Raw genomic sequence first — 27,054 nt, 5'->3', positions numbered from 1 at the left:
AAACGGTGAGAAAATTCATAAAGCCAAAGTACAATGGGATCTGGGAGTGCTAGTCAAGGATTCTGTAAAGGTCAACATGCAGGTTGAGTCCGTGATTAAGAAAGCGAATGCAATGTTGTCACTTATCTCAAGAGGGTTGGAATATAAAAGCACTGTTGTGCTACTGAGACTTTATAAAGCTCTGGTTAGGCCCCATTTGGAGTACTGTGTCCAGTTTTGGTCCCCACACCTCAGGAAGGACATACTGGCACTGGAACGTGTCCAGCTTGATCCCTGGAATGGTTGGTCTAACACATGAGGAACGGCTGAGGATCCTGGGATTGTATTCATTGGAGTTTAGAAGATTAAGGGGAGACGTAATAGAGACATACAAGATAATACATGACTTGGAAAGGGTGGATGCTAGGAAATTGTTTCCTTTAGGTGAGGAGACTAGGACCCGTGGACACAGCCTTAGAATTGGAGGGGGTAAATTCAGAACAGAAATGCGGAGACATTTCTTCAGCCAGAGAGTGGTGGGCCTGTGGAATTCATTGCCACAGAGTGCAGTGGAGGCTGGGACACTAAATGTCTTCAAGGCAGAGATTGATAATTCCTCTAGACAACAAGAATCTAAGGGCTACGGGGAGAATGCGGGTAAGTGGAGTTGAAATGCCCATCAGCCATGATTGAATGGCGGAGTGGACCCGATGGGCCGAATGGTCTTACTTCCACTCCTATGTCTTATGGTCTTAAAAGTATTCATTCAGTGTCTCCCCAATCTCTTCAGCCTCCACCTGCAACTTCCCACTACTATCCTTGACTGGACCGATACCTACCCTAGTCATTCTTTTATTCCTGACATACCTATAGAAAGCCTTTGGGTTTTCCCTAATCCTACCAACTAAGGACTTTTCATGTCCCCTCCTTGCTGCTCTTAACTCTCTCTTTAGATCCTTCCTGGCTACCTTATAACTCTCAATCGCCGCAATTGAATCTTCACGCCTCATCTTTACATAGGCCGCCCTCTTCCCTTTCACAAGGGATTCCAATTCCTTATTACACCACAGCTCCCTCACACGACCCTTTCCTCCCTGCCTGACAGGTACATACTTATCAAGGACACTCAATAGTTGCTCCTTGAACAAGCTCCACATATCGATTGCACCCTTCCCTTGAAACCTACCTTTCTAAGCCATGCATCCTAAGTCGTGCCTCACCGCATCATAATTTCCTTTCCCCCAGCTATAACTCTTGCCCTGCAGTGCACACTTATCCCTCTCCATCACTAGAGTAAAAGTCACTGAATTGTGGTCACTGTCCCCAAAGTGCTCACCTACCTCCAATTCTAACACCTGGCCTGGTTCGTTACCCAGAACCAAATCCAGTATGGCCTCACCTCTTGTTGGCCTGTCTACATATTGTGTCAGGAAACCCTCCTGCACACATTGGACAAACACCGACCCATCCAACGAACTCGAGCTATAGCTTTCCCAGTCAATATCAGGAAAGTTAAAGTCCCCCATAACAACCACCCTATTACTGTCACTCTTCTCCTGAATCATCCTCGCAATCCTTTCTTCTACGTCTCTAGGACTATTAGGAGGCCTGTAGAAAACTCCTAACAGGGTGACCTCACCTTTCCTATTCCTAACCTCAGCCCAAACTACCTCAGATGGAGAGTCTTCATCCATCATCCTTTCCACCGCTGTAATACTATCCTTGACAAGCAATGCCACACCTCCCCCTCTTTTACCCCCAACCTCTGACCCTACTAAAACATTTAAACCCTGGAATCTGCAATAGCCAATCCTGTCCCTGTTCTACCCATGTCTCCATAATAGCCACAACATCGAAATCCCAGGTATCAACCCATGCTGCAAGTTCACCTACCTTATTTTGTATACTTCTTGCATTGAAGTATACATACTTCAAGCCACTTTCCTGTTTACAGGCACCCTTCTTTGAGGTTGATGCCATGTTCCTAACCTCCCTACAGTCCAGGTCCTGCACCCTAAAGCTACAGTCAAGGTTCCCATGCCCCTGCAGAGTTAGTTTAAACCTTCCCCTCCCTCCCCCCCACAAGAGCACTAGTAAACCTCCCCCCAAGGATACTGGTGCCCCTCAGGTTCAGGTGGAGACCATCCTGTTTATACAGGTCCCACCTTCCCCAGAAAGAACCCCAGTTATCCAGATACCGGAATCCCTCCCTCCTGCACCATCCCTGTAGCCACGCATTTAACTGTTCTCTCTCCCTATTCCTCGACTCTCTATCAAGTGGCACGGGTAACAAACCAGAGACAACAACTCTGTTTGTTCTAACTCTGAGCTTCTAACCTAGCTCCCTAAAAGCCTGCCTAACATCCTCAGCCCTCCTCCTACCTATGTCGTTGGCGCCAATGTGGACCACGACCTGGGGCTGCTCCCCCTCCCCCTTAAGGACCCGGAAAACACGATCAGAGACGTCACGTACCCTTGCACCTGGGAGGCAACATACCAAACGTGAGTCTCTCTCGCCCCCACAAAACTGCCCATCTGTGCCCCGAACTATCGAGTCCCCAATAACTATTGCTTTGCTCTTCTCCACCCTTCCCTTCTGAGCAACGGGGACAGGCTCCGGCCAATTGGCCAGAACTAGCCAACTGGATACAGAACTGGCTCAAAGATAGAAGACAGAGGGTGGTGGTGGAGGGTAGTTTTTCAGACTGGAGGCCTGTGACCAGTGGAGTACCACAAGAGTTGGTGCAGGGTCCTCTACTTTTTGTTATTTACATAAATGATTTGGATGCGAGCATAAGAGGTACAGTTAGTAAGTTTGCAGGTGACAGCAAATTTGGAGGTGTAGTGGGCAGTGAAGAGGGTTACCCCAGATTACAACAGGATCTGGACCAGAAATGGCAGATGGAGTTTAATTCAGATAAATGCAGGGTGCTGCATTTTGGGAAAGTAAATCTTAGCAGGACTTATACACTTAATGGTAGGGTCCTCAGGTGATGCTGAACAAAGCGACCTTGGAGTGCAGGTTCATAGCTCCTTGAAAGTGGAGTCACAGGTAGAGAGGATAGTGAAGGCGGCGTTTGGTATGCTTTCCTTTATTGGTCAGAATATTGAGTACAAGAGTTGGGAGGTCATGTTGCGACTGTACAGATCATTGGTTAGGCCACTGTTGGAATATTGCATGCAATTCTGGTCTCCTTCCTATCGGAAAGATGCTGTGAAACTTGAAAGGGTTCAGAAACAATTTACAAGGATGTTGCCAGGGTTGGAGGATTTGAGCTATAGGGAGAGGCTGAACAGGTTAGTGCTGTTTTACCTAGAGCATCGGAGGCTGAGGGGTGACCTTATAGAGGGTTACAAAATTATGAGGGGCATAGATAGGATAAATAGACAAAGTCTTTCCCGGGGGGGGGGGGGGGGGTGGTGGTTGTGGTGGTTTGGGGGGGGGGGGGGGGGCGGAGTCTAGAATTAGAAGGCATAGGTTTAGGGTGAGAGGGGAGAAATATAAAAGAGACCTAAGGGGCAACCCTTTCACACAGAGGGTGGTACATGTATGGAATGAGTTGCCAGAGGAAGTGGTGGAGGCTGGTACAATTGCAACATTTAAGAAGAATTTGGATGTATATGAATAGGAAGGGTTTGGAGGGATATGGGCCGGGTGCTGGCAGGTGGGACTAGATTGGGTTGGGATATCTGGTCGGCATGGACGGGTTGACCCGAAGGGTCTGTTTCCATGCTGTACATCTCTATGACTCTATGATTATAACTCACTTTGTTGAAACATGGATTTATAACGCAACTTCTTTACTTGCAGAAAATTCTTCCATTTTCCTGAAGGCAAAGCAAGTTTAAAGCCAAAAGAAAGCATTATTTCTCTATTTGGAGAACTATAGAGGAAAAGCAGGAAAGAGCATGATCTATTGGACAATGTTCAAAAGGCCAGCAAAAATACAATGGGACAAATGGCCACCTCCTTCGCAGTAACATTCAACAACTGAAGTGTCAAAATCTCCGGTCTTGAAGACAGAGGACTAACATTTTGCATTACCCATGGACCAGTAAATGACCAGTTCCAATTCCTGATCAGCAAGGTGTTTGGGGGTAGATGGGAATGTGGAATACTCAAATCCACCATAATCCTGGGAAACAACAGAGCAGGCTTGAGGGGCCAGGGATCCATCTCCTGTTTCTAATTGGCTCGTGGGCTCAGATGTTTGGAATCTCACTGTCATTTTCTCAAGAGAGCAATATATACTGGCCTTGCCAATGATGTCTCCATCCTATGAAAGAATTTAAAAAAAAGGAGACATAGAAACATAGATAACAGGAGCAGGTTTAGGCCATTCAGCTCTTCAAGCTTACTCCGTCATTCAGTTTGATCACAGCTGATCTTCCAATAGTCTGTTCCTGCTGTTCTCCCATATCCTTTGACACCTTTCGCCCAAAATGTTTTATCCAATTCCCTCTTGAAATGAAAGATTTGGCCTTGACTAGTTTATGACAGCAAATTCCATCGGCCCTCCACTATCTAGATGAAGAACGGTCTCTTCATCACATTCTTAAATGGTTTAACCCTTACCCTTAGACGGTTTCTGGACTCCTTGATCGTTGGGAACATTCTTCCTGTATCTAACCTGTCTACTCCTATGGGAATTTTACTGTTTCTATGAGATCCTCTCATTCTTCTAAATTCCAGTGAATACAATCCTAATGGCTCAATCTCTCTTCACCCAGTGGTGCTGGTATTCCAGGAATCAGTCAAGGAAACCTTTGCTGGAGTCCCTCTATAGCAAAAGCATCCTTCCTCAAATAAAGAGGCCACATACAATACTCCAGGTGCAATCTCATCAAAGCTCTTACAATTGCAATAAGACATCCCTGCTCTTGTTCTCAAATCCTCTCACTGTGAAAGCCAACATGCCATTTGCCTTATCGCCTGCTGCACCTGCATGTTTACATTCAGCGTCTTGTTGCATGCTCCCTTCTCTCAATTTAAAGCCATTCAGGTAATAATCTGCCTTCCTGATTTTGCTACCAAAGTGGATAACCTCACATTTATCCACATTACTGTTCACCTGCCATGCACTTGCCACTCCCTCAGCCTGTTCAACATGATCGTCTAAAGTACATCTTGGATAATTTTGACATTAGCTTTAAGTGTGCGACTGCTCAGTAACTAACACTAACTGGAGCAGGTCTAAGAAGGGGTAATAACTTTCACAATGTTGTATTAATAACAAAATTAGACAGTGAGTTGTTCTCGTGTCACATGCTCCAACTCATTGATGATTTGATGAACATTTCTCTTACTGGAAAACTGAGACCAACCATTAGACAGAACACAACCACAAAGCTGGAAAATGAGACTTTACTCAGATTCTATATTTCACTGAGGATTCATCAGGCCAATCTACACTTTACAACCTGTGTTGTAAGAACAGGAAATGACATCACCACAAGAAGTGACATTACCTACCCAAGAAAGCCTAAACAAAAAAGAAGTGAGCCATACCACCAGTGCTTCACCGGAAGCTCACTGATGATGTTACCTAGTATGGTGACGGAACACCTGAAAACAAATTTCCAGCTCAGTGAGCAAACTTACATCCAGAATCTTACAACCTGATCTGAAAACTCTGTTTAGTTTTGACAATAGGGACAAATTCCAGCAGCTTTCACAATCCACAACAACTAAAAACAATCAAAAAACATTCCAAAAACAAAAAGCTCCACAGTATTATTTTAAAAAGTCAATTGCCCTATTGCCAAAGTAAACGATCCTTTATAAATTCCAGGATCCAAAAAAACTAATGTGACCTTCTTTAGGCCATAATTGTACCAAGTTTCATTGAAATCTGTTCATTAGCTTTTGCGAGATATTGTTTACAAACACCAGGGAAAATGTTAATAGTCTCCGCTGGTAAAGTAGACAAAAATTAAAAGGTTAATAAGGAATTTGATAAATGCAACTGCAGGATTACAGGGCAGGAATGAAATTTCTCTTTCAAACAGCTAGCACTGGCACAATGGGTGAAATGGCCTCCTTCTGTGCAGTATCATATGGAGATATGGCTAGTAAGTTTGAAGATGACACCAAAATTGGAGATGTAGCGTACAGTGAGGAAGATTACCTCAGATTACAACGAGATCTTGATGATGGGCCAATGGGCTGAGGAGCGGCAGATGAAATTTAATTTAGATAAATGTGAGGTGTTGCATTTTGGGAAAGCAAATCTAAACAGAACTTATACACTTAATGGTAATGTCCTGGAGAATGTTGCTGAACAAAGGCCTTGGAGTGCAGGTTCATAGCTCCTTGATAGTGGAGTCACAGGTAGATAGGATAGTGAAGAAGGCATTTGGTATACTTTCCTTTATTAGTCAGATTATTGAGTACAGGAGTTGGGAGGTTGTGCTGAAGCTGTACAGGACATTGGTTAGGCCACTGTTGGAATATTGCCTGCAATTCTGGTCTCCTTCCTATCAGAAAAACGTTGTGAAACTTGAAAGGGTTCAGAAAAGATTTACAAGGATGTTGCCAGGGTTGGAGGATATGAGCTACAGGGAGAGGCTGAACAGGCTGGGGCTGTTTTCCCTGGAGCGTCGGATGCTGAGGGGTGACCTTATAGAGGTTTACAAAATTATGAGGGACATGGATAGAATAAATAGACCAAGTCTTTTCCTTGTGATATGGGCGGGGGGGGGGGGGGGGGGGGGAAGAGTCCAGAACTAGACAGCATAGGTTTAGAGAGAGGGGAAAGATTTTAAAAAAGGACCTAAGGGGTAACTTTTTCATGCAGAGAGTGGTGAGTGTGTGGAATGGGCTACCAGAGGAAGTGGTGGAGGCTAGTACAATTGTAACATTTAAAAGGCATCTGGATGGAAGGGTTTGGAGGGGTATGGGCAGGGTGCTAGCAAGTGGGACTAGTTTAGGTTGGGATATCTGGTTGTCATGGGAGAGTTGGACCAAAGGGTCTGTTTCTGTGCTGCGCATCTCTGACTCTATGATTCTCGTAGTGGAAGTCAAGATGATTAGCATAACACTATCAGCCAATCACAATAGCCAGATCATGCAAAATACTAATCTTCTGCTAATTTCTAAAGATCCTTGACTGTTTTGCTCAATGTATAATGAGGGTTAGTTTTGAAGTTTAAATTATTGGTAGAGTCAGAGTACAGAAGAGGCTCTTTATCCCACTAAGACCAACCCATCCACATAATGGCACTTTCCACACTAGGCCCATAGCTTTGAATACTGTGACATTTCAAGGGCTCATCCAAATAATTTTGAAGTATTGAAGTTGTCCACCTCAACTACCCTCCCAGATGGCATATTTCAGATTCCCAACACCCTCTCAGTGAAATAACATTCCCTCAAATCCCCTCTAAACCTTCTACCCTTTGCCTTAAAATGATGCCCCCCCCCCCTCCTACCCTCCACCCATGCCTCTCAACCTTGTACAAAAGTTGTTGGAAATGATTCTGAGAGATAGGATTTACATGACTTGGAGAGGCAAGGAATGATAAGGATAGTCAGCATAGCAAGTTTTGAGAAGGTTTCTAGCTCAGGTTGAGGTTCTGGATGTAGGTTTGCTTACTGAGCTGGAAGGTTCATTTCTAGATGTTTCGTCACCATACTAGGTAACATCTTCAGTGGGCCTCCAGGCAAAACACTGCTGATGATTCCTGCTTTCTATGTTTGGGTTTCTTTGGGTTGGTGATGTCATTTTCTGTGGTGATGTCATTTCCTATTCTTTTTCTCAGGGGTTGATAGATAGAGTTCCAATTGGAATGCTGCGCTTCTCGGAATTCTCGTGCGTGTCTCTGTTTGGCTTGTCCTAGGATGGATGTGTTGTCCCAATCAAAGTGGTGTCCTTCCTTATCTACATATTAAGGATATTAGCGAGAGAGGGTCATGCTTTGTGGCTATTTGATGTTCATGTGTGCTGCTGGCTAGTTTTCTGCCTGTTTATCCAATGTAGTGTTTGTTACAATTCTTGCACGATATTTTATAAATGACATTAATTTTGCTTGTTGTCTGTATAGTATCTTTCAAGTTCATTAAGTGCTGTTTTAGTGTGTTGGTGGGTTTGTGGGCTACCATGATGCCAAGGGGTCTGAGTAGTCTGGCAGTCATTTCCAAGAGGTCTTTGATATAGGGGAGAGTGGCTAGGGTTTCTGGACATGTTTTTTCTGCTTGTTTGGGTTTGTTGCTGAGAAATCGGCGAACGGTGTTCATTGGGTACCCGTTCTTTTTGAATACACTGTACAGGTGACTTTCCTCTACTTTGCATAGTTCCTCTGTGCTGCAGTGTGTGTTGGCTCATTGAAATAATGTTCTAATGCAGTTTTGTTTGTGGGTGTTGGGATGATTGCTTCTGTAATTCAGTATCTGGTCCGTATGTGTTGTTTTCCTGTAGACACTGGTTTGAAGTTCCCCATTGGCTCTTTGCTCGACTGTGACATCTATGAGTGGCAGTTTGTTGTTGTTTTCCTCCTCTTTAGTGAATGTTATGCCAGTAAGGGGATTATTGATGGTCTTGAAGGTTTCCTTTGATTTGTTTCATTTAGTGATGACAAAAGGTGTCACCCACATAGCGGACCCAAAGTTTGGGTTGGATGGTTGACAGAGCTGTTTGTTCAAGTCTCTGCATCACTGCCTCTGCTAAGAACCCTGATATTGGAGATCCCATGGGTGTTCTGTAGGTTTGGTTGTTGAAGGTGAAGTGGGTGGTAAGGCATAGGTCCACTAGCTTGACGATGCTGTCCTTGTTAATGAAGTTGGTGGTGTTTGGTGTGTGTGTCTTTGGGTCTTCTAATAGTGTAGTCAGTGTTTCCTTGGCCAGGTTAATGTTGGTTGACGTAAACAGGGCTGTCACATCAAAGGAGACCATTATTTCATCCTCTTCTATCTTAGTGTCTTTGATGGTCTTCAGGAATTCTTGGGTGGAGTGGATGGAGTGGCATAAATTGGTGTTCCAGTTAGCAAGACTATGGTCTGAGTGGGGCTCCTAGTTTGTGAATTTTGGGTAATCCGTAGAAGCGTGGAGTGTTGGATCTGTCTGGTTTCATTTTTTGGAAGTCAGTCTTATTTACTTCTCCAGATTTCTGAAGTTTTTTTGAGGTGTCAGCAAAGGCAAGGGATTCGGGAGAGCTTGCCAACTGGATACAAAATTGGCTTGACTATAGGAAACAGAGGGTGGCGAGGGAGGGTTGTTTTTTGGACTGGAGTCCTGTGACCAGCAGTGACCCACAGATATCAGGGTCCACTTTTGTTTATCAATTATATAAACTATTTGGATGAGAATATAGGAGGCATGATTAGTAAGCTTGCAGGTGATGCCAGAATTGCTGGTATGATGGACAGTGAAGAAGGTTCTCTAAGACTACAAAGTGATCTTGGTGACCTTATAGAGGTTTATAAGGTCATGAGGGGCATGGATAGGATAAATGGACAAAGTCTTTTCCCTGGGGTAGGGGAGTCCAGAACTAGAGGGCATAGGTTTAGGGCGGGAGGAGAAAGATATAAAAGAAACCTAAGGGGCAACTTTTTCACTCAGAGGGTGGTATGTGTATGGAATGAGTTGCCAGAGGAAGTGGTGGAGGCTGGTACAATTGCAACATTTAAAAGGCAACTGGATGGGTCTATGAATAGGAATATGGGCCAGGTGCTGGCAGGTGGGACTAGATTGGTTGGGGTATCTGGTTGGCATGGACAAGTTGGACTGAACGGTCCATTTCTGTGCTGTACATCTCTATGACTCTAAATGGGTTAAAGGGCTAAGGATTTGGATAAATGCAAGGTATTGCATTTTGGTAAAACAAACAAAGGCAAGAGTTGTACAATTAATGGTAAGACCCTGGGTAGTTTGTAGAACAAGGAGACTTTGGAGTTCAGGTAAATAATTCTTTGAAAATTGCATGACAGGTGAGAAAGCCTGTAGTTCTAAATGTGACACATCTGTTACAGAAGGAGGAGGGAAAGCACTTGACCATGACACCAGGGGGGGGAGAAGAGGGGAAATATCTGTTCTTAGTGTCAATGAATCAAGTGTAAATAAGGTGAAGCTTTTGTTCACTTGTGGAATGGGTGGCAGTACATCCTTCTCACGACAGAGGCTGGAGGCATACTTGACAGTGGGATGTCAGATAATTAAATTAGTAGGTTATAACAAAGAATCTCAACAAAAAACTCATACTCAACAGGAAAAGAACTTGTAATTAAATTAAGTAGAGTGAAATTTGCACGTAATGGAACCTTCCTGATGGATTTTCATGCATACCACACTTAGCAGATTTGAATTTATGAAGCTCAACTCCCTCATCTTGACTGTTTTGGGAAGTGAATGCCTCATTACCTTACAGGCTGGGAAAACACAAAGGCTGAAAGTTGGAAGATGTTCAGGTGCGAGAGAGAGAGAGAAAACATTCTTCTATAAATTACATTCACTGACTGAAGGGTTCAAGGGACAGTGAGAGACAGATGGTGGAAAGATTAACCCTTTTTGGTCTGAAGTGAGTGAACACTGGCTTGTCAAGGATTGAATGTGTCTGTTGCTCCCTGGAGCTCGAGATCCAGGAATGTTATGAACTTAAGTTGCATTCGGGGAACCTAAAATGACTTTAAAAGAAACAGCCATTTTGTAGACAAATGATACTGGACATGTTAGCTAGGCGATGTGACCTCATGACCTTTTCCCACATAGTTTAGACTAGTCTCATGATGTACTAGCCAAGGCAAATTCACCAGTTGGCCTGGCTGGATCAAGGTTTCTCATTTTGATGTGCATGTAGCTTAATTAGTCAAGCGTACACTGACCTGTCAATGGGTTTCTCTTTTTCTGAAAACTTTTGCCATTTTATTGCTGCTTATCAGATTAAGGATGTGTCGTTTTTGGAATTTTAATACAAATTGCTGTATAAAGGCAGCTTGTTTGCAGCAATAAGGGAGTAGCCTGAGAGAGCTCTTAGGGGTATGAGCTGGTGCTGCTACTCAAGCCTGGCTTGTAAGTATCTATGTTAAAGTATAATATTGATTCCATTGATAAATAGAACATACAACAATACAGCACAGAACAGGCCCTTTAACCCTCGAAGTTGCGCCAACCTAAATAAAGGTAATTAATTTAAACTAAACTGTCTGTTAAGAGTTTTATATTCCAGACTACCACAGAGTACAATCTCTCAGATGAACCCAGAGAGGCTTACAGGCAGAGTCCATCAGGGATTCCCTGAGCCATCTTAAATAGGTACTTTAACACAGTGTGGTTAAGGCGGCGTTTAGCACACTTTCCTTTATACTGAATGGTCTGAGCAATAAGAGTTGAGATGTCATGTTGAGGTTATAGGGAACGTTGGTGAGGCCATTTTTGGCATACAAGGAATGGTTCTGGTCACCCTGCAAAGAGAAAGATTATTATTAAATCGGAGAAGGTTCAGAAAAAGATTTACCAGGATGTTGCCAGGACTAGAGGGTTTGAGCTATAAAAATAGGCTGGATCAGCTGGGACTTTTTCCACTGGAACACAGGAGTATGTGGGGGGGGCACTTATAGATATTTATAAAATCATGAGGAGCATAAATAAAGGTGAATAGCAAGGGTCTTTCCCCTAGGGTGGGGGACATCAAAACTAAAGGGTGTATCTTTAAGATGAGAGAAGAAAGTTTTAAAAAGGACTGAGTGGCAACTTTTTTGTACAGAGGGAGTGGAGGGTGCAGGTATAGTTACAACATTTAAAAGACATTTGGATAAGTACATGAAAAGGACAGGTTTGGAGGGATAAGCACCAAACACAGGCAAGTTGGATGAATTTAATTTGGGAACATGGTTGGCATGAACTAGTTGGACCAAAAGGTCTGTTTCCATAGTTTATGACTATGACCTCAGTCAGGTCCCCTCTTCAGCCTTCTTTGCTCAAAAGAAAACAACTTACTATATTTGTATGAATTTAATCATCCAAACTTTCTCAAGAAAAAGATTTCTGTTCCCAAGATTTTTAATCAGTGCAACAGGAAGTAAAAGAGAGAGAACAACTCCAATTGGCAAGTCTGCACAACTCCCTCATCCGTGGTGTCCAAGTGTAATTTACCATAATCCACTGAAGTGAAAACGAGAGCAAGTCAAAACCTAGGAACCTATAATTTCAGATGAAAACACATAAATACATGTATACACACTGCTCATCTTCAAATCAAATGTACAACAGATGCTGGACGTCCAAAAAACTGAAATACTGGAAATACTGTGCATTTTGAGACAAAGGGAAGCTTTTGCATCTAAAAGCTTCCCTTTTCCAAAGACTCATTATTAATTCCAAAGAGACAAAACCCACTTTTTTTAAAAAAACATAAAAAACCCTGGAGAGAGAAATTCGAGCAGTCATTAACCCTTTACTGAAAGCAGAAGACTATTTTCATGTTTTATAAACAAACAAGCTACGCTAGCAGAGACACCTATCATTATGTTTAAATGAATCAATTACAAACAGAACATCTGTTAAACTCTGGCATGAAGTATATACCAAAATAATGCACACTCTGAAATCCACTGGACTATAAATAGTCCAAGAAAGACAAAGGGCAGATAATGAGAAGCAACAGCACATTTTAACTTTTCAAATTCATTCTGTTGCTCTCTCCATAGGCGCTGCCAGACCTGCTGAGTTCCTCCAGTAATTTCTGTTTTTATTCACAGTATCCTCAGTCTTTTCCACATCTGAGATGAGGAGAGATTTTTTCACTCAGCTGTGAATTGCTGGATTTCTCCAGCCTGGAGGATTGTGGATACATCAAATTCATTTAGGATCAAGAGGATCAAACATTTACTTTCTCAGAGTCAAAGCACAGGAGGAGTAGGCAGGTGAGGCCATCTGCCATGATTTTATTGAACGGCACAGCAGGCTTGAGGGGCTGAATGGCCTACTCCTGCTCTTATTTCACACACAATGGGTAATTCAGGACTATATTCAGTCAATATTAGCACACATTGGGAAGGTTCAACATAAACAGCACACCGACATACCAAAGAACCTTAAAACAATGTACATTGCAAATAGAAAATATTGACAACAAACATGTTTCCACACAATTCCCTCATGAGAATAAATGGTCAATACAGAAAAATGTTAATATTAAAGATTTGTGCAAATTACCAGTCATTGAAATTCATTATTAGTTAATTCTGATCTCGGGAGTATTTTGCCTTTCACCTGTACAAGTGCAGGCAGGTTCTCCCAGACCCAGTTTCCTCTCCTACAAACAAAGCTACCTTTCATTCCAACCTTGCAGCATACAGCCGAGCTCCAGACACCCAGGGGACAGTCAAACATCTTGTTAAACACACTAACATCTTTCTCTTAAAGATTGGTCTCTGATCTGCAGAGCTGTTGAATAGTGAGAGCAGACAAATCGTGAGATCCCTAATTACAAACGCCAGCAAGTAGAGAGAAAACCAACAAACTGCTCCCCATTCACACCACCCCCCCGCCCCAGGACCGCCATGGGGATCAGGAAAGGGAGTAACCTTAGTTACAGCGCACTTCAAAACCAAACTAAAACCTGTTTTGCTACTTAAAATAATTTAACATTTTCTAGCTACAACGGAAGCAGGTTCTGTTACACGTAATGGTCACACAAAGGACACTGTCCCAATCAAACAGACTGTAGCTTGCTGTCCTTGTCATTAATTCTCCCCCAACTCCGACCCCAATCCAGAATTTCAAATAGAACTGCTTCGTAGCAGGGCAGCAGCAATAAATACATTGAAACTGCGGGAACACAGGATATTTTACACAGACTAGCAGCTCCCGCAGTAACAGACACACGGAGTAAAAGTCCCAATGTTTACTTGAACACAATCAGGGACTTACCTATTTTCTTTTTGTTAGGCCGCCTAAGAGCAAAGTGCCACAAGGGTCTGCTCTTTGCACCCTGTACCTTCTTGGTGTGATGGACATTCCCCATGCTGCGTGTGTTTGTACCTGAAGCTGCCCACACTCTCCTTCATTGCTGCAGAATGGGTGACACCTGGCAACTGGCCAGAAGCTGAGACAAGCTCCAGCACAGTCAGTCTCCATCAATCACTGAGGACAGCCAATAGGAAACAGGGAGGGAGGGAAGGCTTTCCCCAGAATCTCTCCCAACAGTCTGCCTCCTCTTCGCTCATCCCATTTTTATTTGTTTCACTGCCCCGCATTTTTCAGTTCCAGTTTATGCCTTGTCTTATCTCCCTACATCTTCCTTTTGGTCAGTTTCTTTCCTGTTTCAGTTTCTCAGTCACATCTCTACTCAGTTTTAAAATTCTCTCTCTGCCTCTTTTATCTTTTCTCAGTCACATTCTTATCTGTCCCATTCTAATAATCTCCAGTTTGCTCAGATTTTTTAAACCATGTTTTTATTGTCAGCTGGGGTGAAAAAGAAGATTTAAACAGAGAGTGAAATCAAATGAAAAATACTGAATCAAAATCTGACAAACACAGGAAACCAACAATATAAACCAGAAAACCTGAGACAGTTCCCAACCAATTCCCAATTGAGCCACAGGTATGGGAGGTAAGAGTAGGTGAGTACTGGGTGGTGGGGGAAGAGGAATGGTCCAAGGCTGAGTGTCAGGATGGGGAAGGTGGAAAACACTAAATAGATGTTTGAGGCAGGAAATGAGATGAAGGGGCAGGGGAGGCAAGGGGCTTATTTTGTTCATTCATTGGTGAATCAGAGGGGCTTTTATGCTAATCCAACAGTTTGATCATTTTATTAATAAGGCAGCATGCCTACAGCATAGAAACAGACCCTTCAACTTAACCAGTCTTTTCTGTAGTTTATCCTTCACTCAGCTCTCCTCCCATCTTTCACCATAGTAATCTTCCACCTCTTCTCCCTCCCATGTTTTTCTAACTTTCCTTGAAATACATCAACACTCCTCACTCCAACTACTACCTGAGGCACTGAGTTGCATTCTCCCACTCTCTAGGTAAAGGAGCTTGTTCAGAATTCCCGATGGGATTTTTGGTGACAATCCTACACTGACATCCTCGAAATGGTCTCCCACAATCTCCATATGTCCACTCAACAAAACCTTTCATCATTTTAAAGATCTTGGTTAAGTGAAGGGGGGACCCATTCTGTCAAAACTTTTCTGATATATAAATGTACCTACACCGCCTCTCTATAAAGACTCTCTCCTGATAGAAACTCTTGCCTGGTAGGTATGTACATATTTAGACTCTGTCCTGATACAAATGTAGGGTCTCTGCATTACTGTATTATGCTACCACCAAAAACATCACCACTACAGAGGAAAGAGAGATGGGGAAAAGAGGGATGAGAGTGATGTATAGCTAGGAGAGGGATAAAGGGTTATGCCTGAAATGTTGATTCTCTTGCTCCTCAGATGCTACCTGACCTGCTGAGCCTTTTCCAGCACCACACTTTATCGTCTCTGACTCTTCAGCATCTGCAGTCCTCACTATCTCCAAGAAGAGGGAGAGTCAAGCGTTGAGATTGGAGGATTTCCTGCTGGTCTTCCAAAGTGTTTGCCCTCTACTGGCTATTCTGCTGTGTCCCTCCAGCATCCTCTGTAGGGCTTTGACACTGGATGGACTTCACTGGAGCTTCCCAAATGTCACACAGCAGTAGCAGTGAGATCATCAGGTTAGAGGTTAAATGAGGCCCTGATCTCCCAAACTTGGTCTTACTTCACTCTAGCCTTATCTCATGCCCCATTCTCACTGGGGCAGGGTGATAAAATCCATCCACAGGGCAAGCAGCTAAAGGAAGATCAGCCAATGCTCCTGCTCCTGACTGTTTCCTAGTGATAACTGTAGGCAAGTTCCATTTACAAATCAGGTCACATATGCTGTATGTGTAGTGATGCCCTACATGGCCACATAGCTTTTCACACACAAATCAGAAGAAAGGCCAGTTGGAGTTTTACCTCAGCTAAATGGCATCAGGACAAGAGAACTCTGGAGCAACAAATATAACATTTTAAATATTAATTTTAACTCTTAAGTATAGGTATTGCTGTAATTAATAATACTCTGCAAGTATGTTTGCTTTGGAAACATATATTTCACAATGAATTATGAAACCTTGGGCCATACAATCAGAGATATACAGCATGGAAACAGACCCTTCCATTCAACTCATCCATGCCAACCAGATAACCGAAGCTAATCTAGTCTCATTTGCCAGCACTTGGTCCATATCCCTCCAAACCCTTCCTATTCTTATACTCATCCAGTTATCTTCTTAAATGTTGTATTTGTACCAGCCTCTACCACTTCCCCTGGCAACTCATTCCATACCTACACCACCCTTTGCATGAAAAGGCTCCCCTTAGGTCCCTTTTGAAAGTTTTCCCTCTCACCCTAAACCTATGACCTCTGGATGTAATTTGCTCACTAAGCTGGAAGGTTTGTTTTTAGGTGTTTTGTCACCATACTAGATAACATCATCAGTGAGCCTCCAGTGAAGCAGTAGCGTTAGTGACCCACTTTCTCTTTATGTGTTTAGGTTTCCTTGGGTTGGTGATGTCACTTCTTGTGGTGATGCAATTTCCTGATCTTTTCGCAGAGGGTGGTAAATGTGGTCCAGAAGACCATAAGACACAGGAGTGGAAGTAAGGCCATTCGGCCCATCGAGTCCACTCCGCCATTCAATCATGGCTGATGGGCATTTCAACTCCACTTACCCGCATTCTCCCCATGGCCCTTAATTCCTTGTGGCATCAAGAATTTATCAATCTCTGCCTTGAAGACATTTAGCATCCCGGCCTCCACTGCACTCCGCGGCAATGAATTCCACAGGCCCACCACTCTCTGGCTGAAGAAATGTCTCCACATTTCTGTTCTGAATTTACCCCCTCTAATTCTAAGGCTGTGTCCACGGGTTCTACTCTCCTCGCCTAATAGAAACAGTTTCCTAGCGTCCACCCTTTCCAAGCCATGTATTATCTTGTAAGTTTCTATTAGGTCTCCCCTTAATCTTCTAAACTCCAATGAATACAATCCCAGGATCCTCAGCTGTTCCTCATATGTTAGACCTACCATTCCAGGGATCATCCGTGTGAATCTCCGCTGGACACGCTCCAGTGCCAGTATGTCCTTCCTGAGGTGTGTGGACCAAAACTGGACACAGTACTCCAAATGGGGCCTAACCAGAGCTTTATAAAGTCTCAGTAGCACAACAGTGCTTTTATATTCCAACCTTCTTGAGATAAATGACAACACTGCATTCGCTTTCTTAATCACGGACTCAACCTGCATGTTGACCTTTACAGAATCCTCGACTAGCACTCCCAGATCCCTTTGTACTTTGGCTTTACGAATTTTCTCACCATTTAGAAAGTAGTCCATGCTTGTATTCTTTTTTCCAAAGTGCAAGACCTCGCATTTGCTCGCATTGAATTCCATCAGCCATTTCCTGGACAACTCTCCCAAACTGTCTAGATCCTTCTGCAGCCTCCCCACCTCCTAAAGCGCTCAAAGTTTTACCTGCACATCCACTTATATCATTTATTGTATCCGTTGCTCCCGATGTGGTCTCCTCTACATTGGGGAGACTGGGCGCCTCCTAGCAGAGCGCTTTAGGGAACATCTCCGAGACACCCGCACCAATCAACCAAACCGCCCCGTGGCCCAACATTTCAACTCCCCCTCCCACTCTGCCGAGGACATGGAGGTCCTGGGCCTCCTTCACCGCCGCTCCCTCACCACCAGACGCCTGGAGGAAGAACGCCTCATCTTCCGCCTCGGAACACTTAACCCAGGGCATCAAAGTGGACTTCAACAGCTTCCTCATTTCCCCTTCCCCCACCTCATCCTAGTTTCAAACTTCCAGCTCAGCACTGTCTCCTTGACTTGTCCGGACTTGTCTGACCTGCCTATCTCCTTTTCCACCTATCCACTCCACCCTCTCCTCCTTGACCTATCACCTTCATCTCCTCCCCCACTCACCCATTGTACTCTATGCTACTCTCTCCCCACCCCCACCCTCCTCTAGCTTATCTTTCCATGCTTCAGGCTCACTGCCTTTATTCTGATGAAGGGCTTTTGCCCGAAACGTCGATTTTGCTGCTCGTTGGATGCTGCCTAAACTGCTGTGCTCTTCCAGCACCACTAATCCAGTATTTGCTTTCCAGCATCTGCAGTCATTGTTTTTACCTAACCAATGTCCTATACAGCCGCAACACGACTGCCCACCTCCGAGGATTTCCAAGACGTAGATGGTTGGTTCCCGAATATGTGTCACTTTAATCTGGTACTGACCTTGTTGAGGATGATTGTTCATTATTTTAGGAAGTTTAAGGCTAACACAATCAGATGGTTCAGACAGTCAGAAGTTTGTAATTCAGCTTGGTGTAAAGGCTGGTTCAATCTTGAAAGGAAAATTAATGCAATTAATGGGTTCAAAAGCAGCCTGCAAGTGGTATTGACTTGCAATACAAACCCAGAAATATGCAGAAGCATATGATAAACAGAAGGTTATTATTGGATTGCTTACTGAATAAAATTACAGGGTTTGCTCGAGTGAGTTTTCATTTTATATTTCTGCAGACGCTCCTCACTCTCACTTGCTTCCTCGAGATTGTTTGTTTCTGTTTCTGCACTAAGCAACAGGAACAAAAACACATCCATGATATCCTATCAATTTTATGTAATAGGTGTGATGATGCAATTACCCAGTTTGATTCCTATGTATCTTTATTCTTCACAGCATTAGCCATACTAATTAACCCTAAATAAATCTCCTGTAATCAGATTAGAAGTGTCCCAAATATTGTAACAATTGTAATAATTTCAAAATATTTACAAAACAGGTGGTTATTGTGCCAGTTACTTTTTAAACTCAATTATCTGTATTTTCCTGCTCTCGAGTAATGGAAAGGCCCAGTTGTGTTGAAGCATTTTGTCCATTCACCTGTGCATTTTGGCTGCCTGTCAGACCTGAGTGTATTATTTCCATTGCCCTTATTCTTTCTCTTCACTTTACTCCTCCTTACCCACTAGGGAAGCACCTATTGCTTCTCCATCGAAGCAGGAACCGTAACTATAGAACGTAGAACATTACTGTGCAGTACAGACCCTTCGACTCTTGATGTTGCGCCGACCTGTCATACCAATCTGAAGCTTATCCTGCCTACACTATTCCATGTATGTCCATTTGCCTGTCCAATGACCAAAGTTGGCGAATCTACTGCCATTGCAGGCAAAGCATTCCATACCTTACTACTCTCTGAGAAAAGAAACTACCTCTGACATCTGTCCTATATCTATCACCCCTCAATTTAAAGTTATGCCCCCTCGTGCTCGTCATCACCATACTTGGAAAAAGGCCCTCCCTGTCCACCCTATCTAACCCTCTGATTATCTTGTATGTCTCTATTAAATCACCTCTCAACCATCTTCTCTCTAACGAAAACAGCCTCAAGTCCCTCAGCCTTTCCTCATAAGACCTTCCCTCCATACTAGGTAACATCCTAGTAAATTACCTCTGCACCCTTTCCAAAGCTTCCACATCCTTCTTATAATGCGGTGCCTAGAACTGTACACAATACTCCAAGTGCGGCTGCACCAGAGTTTTGTACAACTGTAGCTTATCCTCATGGTTCCGGAACTCGATCCCTCTATTAATAAAAGCTAAAACACTGTATGCCTTCTTAACAACCCTATCAACCTGGGTGGCAACTTTCAAGGATCTGTGTACCTGGACACCAAGATCTCTCTGCTCATCTACACTACCAAGAATCTTACCATTAGCCCAGTACTTTACATTCTGGTTACTCCGATCAAAGTGAATCACCTCACACTTGTCTGCATTAATCTTCATTTGCCACCTCTCAGCTCAGCTCTGCGGCTTATCTATGTCTCTCTGTAACCTACAACATCTTTCGTCACTATCCACAACTCCATCGAAACCCACCCTTCTACGCCCTCATCCAGGTCATTTATAAAAATGACGAACAGCAGTGGACCCAACACCGACCCTTGCGGTACACCACTGGTAACTGGACTCCAGGATGAACATTTCCCATCAACCACCACCCTCTGTCTTCTTTCAGCAAGCCAATTACTGATCCAAACTGCTATATCTCCCACAATCCCATTCCGTCGCAATTTGTACAATAGCCCACTGTGGGGAACCTTATCGAACGCCTTGCTGAAATCCATATACACCACATCAACCGGTTTACTCTCATCTACTTGTTTGGTCACCTTCTCAAAGAACTCAATAAGGTTTGTGAGGCACGACCTACCCTTCACAAAACCGTGCTGACTATCCCTAATCAAATTATTCTTTTCTAGATGATTATAAATCCTATCACGTATAACCTTTTCCAACACTTTACCAACAACTGAAGTAAGGCTCACTGGTCTATAATTACCTGGGGTGTCTCTACTCCCCTTCTTGAACAGGGGTATTACATTTGCTATCCTCCAGTCTTCTGGCACTATTCCTGTAGACAATGACGATTTAAAGATCAATGTCAAAGGCTCGGCAATCTCCTCCCTGGCTTCCCAGAGGATCCTAGGATAAATCCCAGCTGGCCCAGGGGACTTATGCATTTTCACACACTGCAGGATTTCTAATACCTCTTCCTTGTGAACCTCAATCCCACCTAGTCTAGTAGCCCGTATCTCAGTAATCTCCTCGACAACATTGTCATTTTCTAGAGTGAATACTGTTGTAAAGTATTCATTTAGTGCTTCCCCTATCTCCTCTGACTCCACACACAACTTCCCACTACTATCCTTGATTGGCCCTAATCTTACTCTTGTCATTCTTTTATTCCTTAAATACCTATAGAAAGCCTTAGGGTTTACCCTGATCCTATCCACCAACAACTTCTCATGTCTCCTCCTGGCTCTTCTGAGCTCTCTCTTTAGGTCTTTCCTGGCTACCTTGTAACCCTCAAGCGCCCTAACTGAGCCTTCACATCTCATCCTAACATAAACCTGCTCCTATCTCTTGACAAGAGATTCCACTTCCTTTGTAAACCATGGCTCCCGCGCTCTACAGCTTCCTCCCTGCCTGACAGGTACATACTTATCTAGGACACACAGTAGCTTTTCCTTGAATTAGCTCCACATTTCTAATGTGCCTATCCCCTGCAGTTTCCTTCTCCATCCTATGCTTCCTAAATCTTGCCGAATCGCATCGTAATTGCCTTTTCCCCCAGCTGTAACTCTTGCTCAGTGGTATACACCTATCCCTTTCTATCACTAAAGTAAACATAACAGAATTGTGATCGCTATCACCAAAGTGCTCACCTACTTCCAAGTCTAATACCTGGCCAGGCTCATTACCCAGTACCAAATCTAATGTGGCTTCGCCCCTTGTAGGCCTGTCTACATACTGTGTCAGGAAATCCTCCTGTACACACTGGACAAAAACTGACCCATCTCGTGTTCCCAGTCAATATTTAGAATGTTGAAGTCCCCCATGACAACTGCCCTGTCTCTCTCACTCGTATCGAGAATCATCTTTGCTATCCTTTCCTCTACATCTCTGGAACTATTCAGAGGCCTATAGAAAACTCCCAACAGGGTGACCTCTCCTTTCCTGTTTCTAACCTCAGCCCATACTACCTCAGTTGACGAGTCCCCAAACATCCTTTCTGCAACTATAATGCTGTCCTTGACCAACAATGCCACACCTCCCCCTCTTTTACCATCTTCTCTGTTCTTACTGAAACATCAAAATCCTGCAACTATCACAACAGCCTCTTTCTGCAAGCTGCTCAAGACCCTCATGTAAAACATTTTTAAAAGAGAGCTTCAAAGCAAATCAGAGAAAATCCCAAAGCATTGCGAAAGGTTTGAACTTGCTCTCAGGCATCATTTACTTCAGACCATTTTAGTTCCCAATCTTATTTGACTAGGAAGCTGCTTACCCTCAAATAACCTTCATTTTTTTGTACTTGATGAAAAATATTTATTATGGAATTGACATACTGATTATTAATAAGTTTACATAAATGTGGTTTGCCTGGTTGAATGATTCAGGTAATTTATTGACTTGTGTATCAGAAAAAGTCAACTAAACTTGGGCCTGAAAAATCCACTGGAGAGAAAATGTGGGATGTGTGAGAGGGAAATGCTGATATCAGAACATCTCAGTGACCTATGAAAATTAACATGAAAGATCGATCCCAAACTCTTGGGCATCAACCGGTGGAAAACGTAGGGCATTGAATTTTAAACTAAGTAATTGTATTTGCAAACTGTTTAGTTCTTGTTAGACAAACTGAGTAGCCAGGACCTAGAATCAGTTATGCATTTGGGTATAACTATATGGGACATTTTTAGTAACAACAGCAAGGAGGTGAAAACACTTAATTCGATTCATTTTCAGAACAATTGTTTAATTCACAAGATACATTGACTAGCCACACTACAAAATATAAAGCAAGGAGAGTTTGTACAATATAAATATCTAGTCAATAACATAAGCTGAAACCTTGATGAAGTAGACTATCTTGAGGAAAATCAAAACATGTTATTTAAGTTTGGCTGGCTGACTAATACATTCTGTGCTTTAATTAACTCCTGTTTGAGGCTCTGTACCATCACTGGCTTGATGTGGAAATGCTGGTGTTGCACTGGGGGGACAAAGTTAAAAATCACACAATACTAGGTTATAATCCAACAGGCTCATTTGGAAGCACTAGCTTTCGGAGCGCTCCTCCTTCTTGATTAGATTCTCTATAGTATGGAAACAGGTCCTTTGGCCCAACAAGGCAAAAGTGAGGACTGCAGATGCTGGAAATCAAAGTCTACTTTAGAGTGGTGCTGGTAAAGCACAGCCAGTCAGGCAGCATCCTCAAGTCCACACCAACCCTCCGAAGAGTAACCCACCCAGACCCATTGCTCTACACTTACCCCTGACTAATGCACCTATCACTATGGGCAATTTAGCATAGCCAATTCACCTAACCTGCACATCTTTGGATTGTGGGAGGAAACCCACACAGACACAGGGAGAATGTGCAAACTCCACACAGTCGCCCAAAACAGGAATCAAACCCAGGTCCCTGGCGCTGTGAGGCAGTAGTGCTAACCACTGAGCCACTGTGCCACCCATCAGGAGGTTGTGGAGCATAAGATCATAAGACACAGAATTTATAGCAAAAGATGACCATATCATGCAACTGAAATGATATATTGAGCAAACTTGGATTGTTCTTAAGTCTTTCATCTTTTAGAGTAGGTTATAGGTTTCGGTTCATTAAAATGTAAATCCCAGAACTTCTTTTAAGACACCTTCTTGAGATAAGTTAAGGTTTTATAACAAAAGGTGACATCTCAGCTCAGATATTGGAGAGACCGAGCAGGTGCTTCGACAATGGATGAATGGACACTGTGCAACAAAAACCAGACAGGGGTATTCCCTCTCAGCTGGGGAGCACTTCAGCAGCCAGTGACATTTTGGCTCAGATCTTCAGGTGACCATCCTCCAAGGCGGACTTCAGGACAGACAACAACACAAAGTGGTCGAGCAGAGGCTGATAGCCAAGTTCGGTCCCCATGGGGATAGTCTCAACCAAGACACCTTGGGTTCATGTCACACTGCAGGTGACCCCACTACACTATACAATCTCTTATATACTCACACTCTTATATACTCACACACTCATGCAGGCCCTCTCTCAAACGCACATATATACAGCCCCCATACTTACAACCACACACACACCCTCCCACAAGTTTACACTCCATCACACCCACGCACACACTTTACCAAACTTTCACACAAGCAAACACACTCTCTCACATGCTCTCACACACACATACTCATATGCACACACACACACACACACTCTATCTCTCTGTCATGCATGCACACACAGATATAAGTCTATGTGGTGAATTTGTGTTTGCAGTATTATATTTGCAGGCACACCTATTTTGTTCAAAAATGCACAATCTGCAGGCAGTCACAGCGCTAGGGAAGTGGGTTTAATTCCAACCTCAGGCGACTGTGTGGAGTTTGTATGTCGTCCCCCTGTGTCTGCATGGGTTTTCACCTGGTGCTCCGGTTTCCTCCCACAATTCAAAAATGTGGTTAGGTGAATTGACCATGCTAAATTGGCCATAGTGTTCAGGGATGTGTAGGTTAGGTGCATTAGTCAGGAGCAAATATAGGATAATAGGGTAGGAAAATGGGTTTGGGTGGGTTACTCTTTGGACGGTTGATGTGCACTTGTTAGGCCAAAGGGCCTGCCTCCACACTGTAGGGGTCCTATAAAAATCAATGTAATAGTTTGTAAATTCCAATTTGGAAATCAAACCAGTCTGACTCAAGATTGGGATAGAGACAGACTCTAACCTCACACCTTTAATGCACTGTCTGAGCTGAGACATCACCTTTTGTTATAAAACCTTAAGTTATCTTGAGAAGGTGATTTAACAGATCCAAGTTTGTTCAATATGTCATTTTTGGCTATAAATCTTTGGCTATAAATTCTGTGTCTTATGGCCCACAGCTCCCTAATGAAGGAGCAGCACTCCGAAAGCTAGTGTTTCCAAATAAACCTGTTGGACAATAACCTGGTATTGTTTGATTTTTAACATCATCAGCTTGGGCCGACTGACAAAAAATCAATTTGAAAATTATATTGATTACAGCAGCATTTCTAATCCATATGTAAAAGTGTGGTGCTTTTTAAACTATTGCAGAAAGAGCAAGCCGAGCAGCCCTGAATAGAGAGCTGCAAAGCTGCACTTTTTCAGTAGGAACAGCATCCTACACTAATAATCGCAATTTCATTACTCAAGTCTTTGAAACAAATTTAATGTGAGCAGGTGCAGATACCATGTAATCAGGATTAGAGTAAGTAGATCATAGAATACAAAATGTTCACCTCAAAAATGTTCAGATTCTGATTAAGTCCTTTATACCTTTTCATAGTTGCTTAATTTATAGTTACTTTGTTGATATTGTTAACAATTATTATTGTACCTGATGACTTGAGCTGTTCATAAAATGGAGAAAAATGTAATTATGTAACTGATACCCTCTTTACCTTATATGGCTAGCTTGAAATTATGCTGCTGGGTGATAAAATTTGATTCTGAGTATTTCTCCAAGTATTACACTGAGGATAAGAAAAGTTGTGTAAAAGTATGTTTTAGAGATTAGATTAGATTACATTACAGTGTGGAAACAGGCCCTTCGGCCCAACAAGTCCACTCCGACCCACCGAAGCACAACCCACCCATACCCCTACATTTACCCCTTACCTAACACTAGGGGCAATTTAGCATGGCCAATTCACCTGACCTGCACATCTTTGGACTGTGGGAGGAAACCGGAGCACCCGGAGGAAACCCACGCAGACACAGGGAGAACGTGCAAACTCCACACAGTCAGTCGCCTGAGGCAGGAATTGAACCCGGGTCTCCGGCACTATGAGGCAGCAGTGCTAACCACTGTGCCACTGTGCCACCCACTAAATGTGTATGAAATATTTAATAAAAAGTTGTCCCACATTCATTCTTGTTGCTAGCCCTGAGGAAAAGTAAGTATTTACAGACCAGACCTTACAGGACAGGAGCTAATTTTTAACTAAAGTTTCCACATAAAATGAAAGCTATACATGCAACAGCTGACTAGGGGTATACATTGTAAAGATGTAACACAAACCTACATTTCAGGAGAAATTGTTTTATACTGAAGTAATCCTCTCAAAACTCACTTTACAGCTTGACTATGTTATTTAAGATTCTTGCTTATATTACAGACTTTGTGAGTTCCACCCAGGTGCTTACTACTCCAGCTGCGTGCAAAGAACAAGGTAGTCCTGGTTTTCCAGGAACCTATATTTAAACATATTGAAACTAAAAGAATAGCATTGTATTTCATGGATTTTTTAAATGTTTATGGTTCAGATCCTGCAAGGTTAAAAACATCTCAAGAATTTTACAAAACTTTTATCCTACAAAGATCAAGTAAACCACATCCAAATGATTTATTCATACAAATATGTCAAAAAAGAGAATGTTGGTCATAAACTAGATACTCACACAAATTCACGCATACCTCGAACAAGTTATTGCTGATCAACAAAGCAAAGACAAAACTAAGCATTGTTGTTTATTGATTAACAGAAGTGATAATGTAGCAGTAATGTCATTGCATGGGTAATCCACAAATTCCAGGCTAATTGTCCTCAGGACATGGGTTCAAACCCCACCATGGCAAATGATGAAACTGAAAGTCAGAGCTAGTCTACTTATGACTATGTAAATTATTGTTTGTTGTAAAAAGCTCATCTGGTTCAAAATCCTTGTTCATGTCACCTCAGTATTTGCTTATTCGAATAACTTCCTGAATTACTGCTCACATTCCTATAAACTCAAGATCATTGAAATCTCTGCCACCTGTGTCCTAACTTGCACCAAGCACCAATTTCTTATCACCCCATGCTTGCTGACCTGCAATATCTGCCAATTAAAATGCTCATTCTAGTTTTCAAATATATCACTACTCTCCATAATCTCCTCCAGCTCATACAACCCTCCCAACCTCTGTATCCTATACCAGATCCTACATCCCTCAATATCTCTATAACCTTCTCCAGACCCCATGCCTCTCCCTTACTCTGGAACCTCCTCCAGTCTGCAAATCCCTCTCTATCTCTGCAACCCCCTTCAGGCCCACACCCCTCCCTATGTAATCTCTGCCAGCCCTTACAACCATCCTATCTCTATAAAGCCGGAAGATTTAGGAGTAGAAGTTGACCATTCAGCCCATCAAGTCTGATGCACGATTCAATAAGACCATAGTTGATCTGATAATCTCAAACTCTACTTTTCTGCCTTTTCCCCGTAACCCTCAATTTCCCCCCCTTACTAACATTATAGAGCAGGCCAGACCCCCTCAAAACATTTCAAGAAAGCAGCCCGGACCCTAACTTTTCAAGCTCTTTTAAGCAGGTGTGAGCGGATATTCCAGGAGTAGCGCATCTGACCCAACCACTTTGTTTTAAACAAAATAGAAATTATTTGCAAGATTGCCCAATGAAACACACATAAAAGAGAATGTAGAATAACTACCTCTATCCGAAAACCCAACAGA

At 43.0% G+C, this 27,054-nt stretch overlaps 1 protein-coding gene across 5 annotated transcripts in view; it reads right to left on the bottom strand.

Moving 5' to 3' along the window:
* Positions 1-27,054, bottom strand: part of nhsl3 (NHS like 3) — a 278,490-nt gene that overhangs the window by 119,984 nt on the left and 131,452 nt on the right. Inside the window, exon 1 of one of the 5 annotated variants that reach the window (XM_072547898.1) lies at positions 13,845-13,991. The exons of 3 other annotated variants lie outside the window; for them this stretch is intronic. In XM_072547898.1, the coding sequence (XP_072403999.1) occupies positions 13,845-13,938 (94 nt within the window). In that variant the 5' untranslated portion in view covers positions 13,939-13,991. Of the gene's footprint in view, positions 1-13,243; positions 13,356-13,844; positions 13,992-27,054 lie in introns of those variants that run through there. One more of the 5 variants, XM_072547899.1, reaches the window with a different exon arrangement.

Source organism: Chiloscyllium punctatum, chromosome 27 (assembly GCF_047496795.1).
Source record: "Chiloscyllium punctatum isolate Juve2018m chromosome 27, sChiPun1.3, whole genome shotgun sequence".
NCBI lineage: Eukaryota > Metazoa > Chordata > Chondrichthyes > Orectolobiformes > Hemiscylliidae > Chiloscyllium > Chiloscyllium punctatum.
This window is presented reverse-complemented; position numbering and strand designations above follow the sequence as displayed.